Source organism: Equus quagga, unplaced genomic scaffold (assembly GCF_021613505.1).
Source record: "Equus quagga isolate Etosha38 unplaced genomic scaffold, UCLA_HA_Equagga_1.0 135885_RagTag, whole genome shotgun sequence".
Taxonomy (NCBI): domain Eukaryota; kingdom Metazoa; phylum Chordata; class Mammalia; order Perissodactyla; family Equidae; genus Equus; species Equus quagga.
Window position 1 is genome coordinate 1 of NW_025796479.1, and position 2,368 is coordinate 2,368.

Here is a 2,368-nt window from a genome sequence, read left to right on the forward strand (position 1 = left end):
CCCGTGGGCCCCGATTTGCAAACGCAGCTCGCAGCCAGGCCAGGCCCCGCCCCCGACCCGGGTATTTTGCATATCACGGGGGCCACCCGGCGCGCTGGGCCTCTGGAGCGGGACGCAGGGTACGTCGCAGCCCGTCGCCGGCGCGGCCGCCCGGGTGCGTCGGCGCGCCCGGAAGCGCTCGGGCGGCGAACATGGCGGCGTCCGCGGGCGGCCTGGGCGGAGGCGCGGGCCCAGGGCCCGAGGCCGGGGACTTCCTGGCCCGGTACCGCCAGGTGTCGAACAAGCTGAAGAAGCGCTTCCTGCGGAAGCCGAACGTGGCGGAGGCCGGGGAGCAGTTCGCACAGCTGGGCCGCGAGCTGCGCGCCCAGGAGTGCCTGCCGTACGCGGCCTGGTGCCAGCTGGCGGTGGCGCGCTGCCAGCAGGCGCTCTTCCACGGGCCCGGGGAGGCGCTGGCGCTCACCGAGGCCGCCCGCCTCTTCCTGCGGCAGGAGCGCGACGCGCGTCAGCGCCTCGTCTGCCCCGCCGCCTACGGGGAGCCGCTGCAGGCCGCCGCCAGCGCCCTGGGCGCCGCCGTGCGCCTGCACCTCGAGCTGGGCCAGCCGGCCGCCGCCGCCGCCCTCTGCCTCGAGCTGGCCGCCGCCCTGCGCGACCTGGGCCAGCCGGCCGCCGCCGCCGGCCACTTCCAGCGCGCCGCCCAGCTGCAGCTGCCCCAGCTGCCCCTGGCCGCGTTGCAGGCGCTCGGCGACGCCGCCTCCTGCCAGCTGCTGGCGCGCGACTACAGCGGCGCCTTGGCGGTGTTCACGCGCATGCAGCGCCTGGCGCGGGAGCACGGCAGCCACCCGGTGCAGCCGCCGCCGCCGCCGCCGCCGGGGCCCCAGCCCGGACCCGGCGCGGCCCCCGCCCTGCCGGCCGCGCTGCTGCTCCCGAACGCCGGCTCTGCAGCCGCGCCCGCCGCGCTGGGCGCCTTCTCGGACGTGCTGGTCCGCTGCGAGGTGTCTCGCGTGCTGCTGCTGCTCCTCCTGCAACCCCCGCCCGCCAAGCTCCTCCCGGAGCATGCCCACACCCTGGAGAAGTACTGCTGGGAGGCTTTCGACAGCCACGGGCAGGAGAGCAGTGGCCAGCTTCCGGAGGAGCTCTTCCTACTGCTCCAGTCCTTGGTCATGGCCACCCACGAAAAGGACACGGAGGCCGTCAAGTCGCTGCAGGTGGAGATGTGGCCGCTGTTGAGTGCCGAGCAGAACCACCTCCTGCACCTCGTTCTGCAAGAAACCGTCTCCCCCTCAGGACAGGGGATCTGACGGATCACCTTAACCAAGTGACTTTCTGCCTGTTACGAGACCTCACGCCTCCATCCGCCTTTGCGTTTGGGGGCGAAATAAAAGACACGGAACCCGGCGGTTCTACCTTTGTTTATCTCATTCCTCTTGCCACCATAGGAATTTAGTTGACTGAAAGTTACCTGTATGCCAAAGACGCATTTCCGTAATAGTGGGGGAAAATACAATATGATGGAATCGAGGAGAGGACATGGCTCTCTTCCCCCAAGACTGCGACGTAAATTGAGAACCCCTTTTATCCCCTTCCTCCTCTTCTTCCACCCAGCTCTGCCCCGCTCTACCCCCTCCCCCGCACCTTTGCTTCACAGTGAGGATTTTATTTGCACAGCTCTGAGTACTTAAGCTATATAATTTTTTTTATCGTGACTCTGACTTCTTAGCTTATTTCTATCTGTGTGATCACCCTGTTTCTCCTTTGTTTCATCCGCCCCGTACGTTTCGTGGGAATCATTCAATCCCATACGTCATGTTGTTGTTGCTACAGCCCTGAATCCACGATAAAGCCACTCTAGTACTCCTAACTTGTGGTTTAGATTTACTTCACCTATAAAGTGGGAATCGCTTATCTGCATGTCGGGAGGCAGAAAGCAGAAACAGAGAGTTGTCTTTCGGCTCCAAGATGTATTCGTTCATTTGCAACTGACGGTGTGCCTGGTATGCAGGCTGTGCCAGGTAATGAATCTGCAGAGATCACTTGCAATGCGGTCCTTGCTCAGATAGCCGCAATGCAAATGTCTCCAATAACCCCGCGACCCTGGGCGAGTCCAGCACAAAAGTGTCAGATGTGCGTTGCAATTCACAGTTCTGGTTCTGTTCTGAGAGGTACGGGGAGTCCATGCAACTTTTACTCGTAGTAGGGAACTTTCTGCGACTCTTACTTAAATATGTAAAATCAGCCTGCTTCTTTGGTACTGTGTGGTCAGGTATGTGCAAGACAGCGTCTTTGTTCCCCAAAAGCAGGATGGCGTTCCATTTTAAAAAACACTAAATTTCCGAGGCTTTTTGGTCCCGATGTTACATGCACACCGGCT

The 2,368-nt window shown here is 62.5% G+C and overlaps 1 protein-coding gene across 1 annotated transcript; it reads left to right on the plus strand.

Annotated features, from left to right (window-relative positions):
• The first annotated feature begins 108 nt into the window (after positions 1-108).
• Positions 109-1,858, plus strand: LOC124232865 (40-kDa huntingtin-associated protein). The gene has a single exon (XM_046649773.1). The coding sequence runs from the start codon at positions 192-194 to the stop codon at positions 1,296-1,298; it is 1,107 nt and encodes a 368-aa protein (XP_046505729.1). The 5' UTR covers positions 109-191; the 3' UTR covers positions 1,299-1,858.
• The last annotated feature ends 510 nt before the right edge of the window (positions 1,859-2,368 follow it).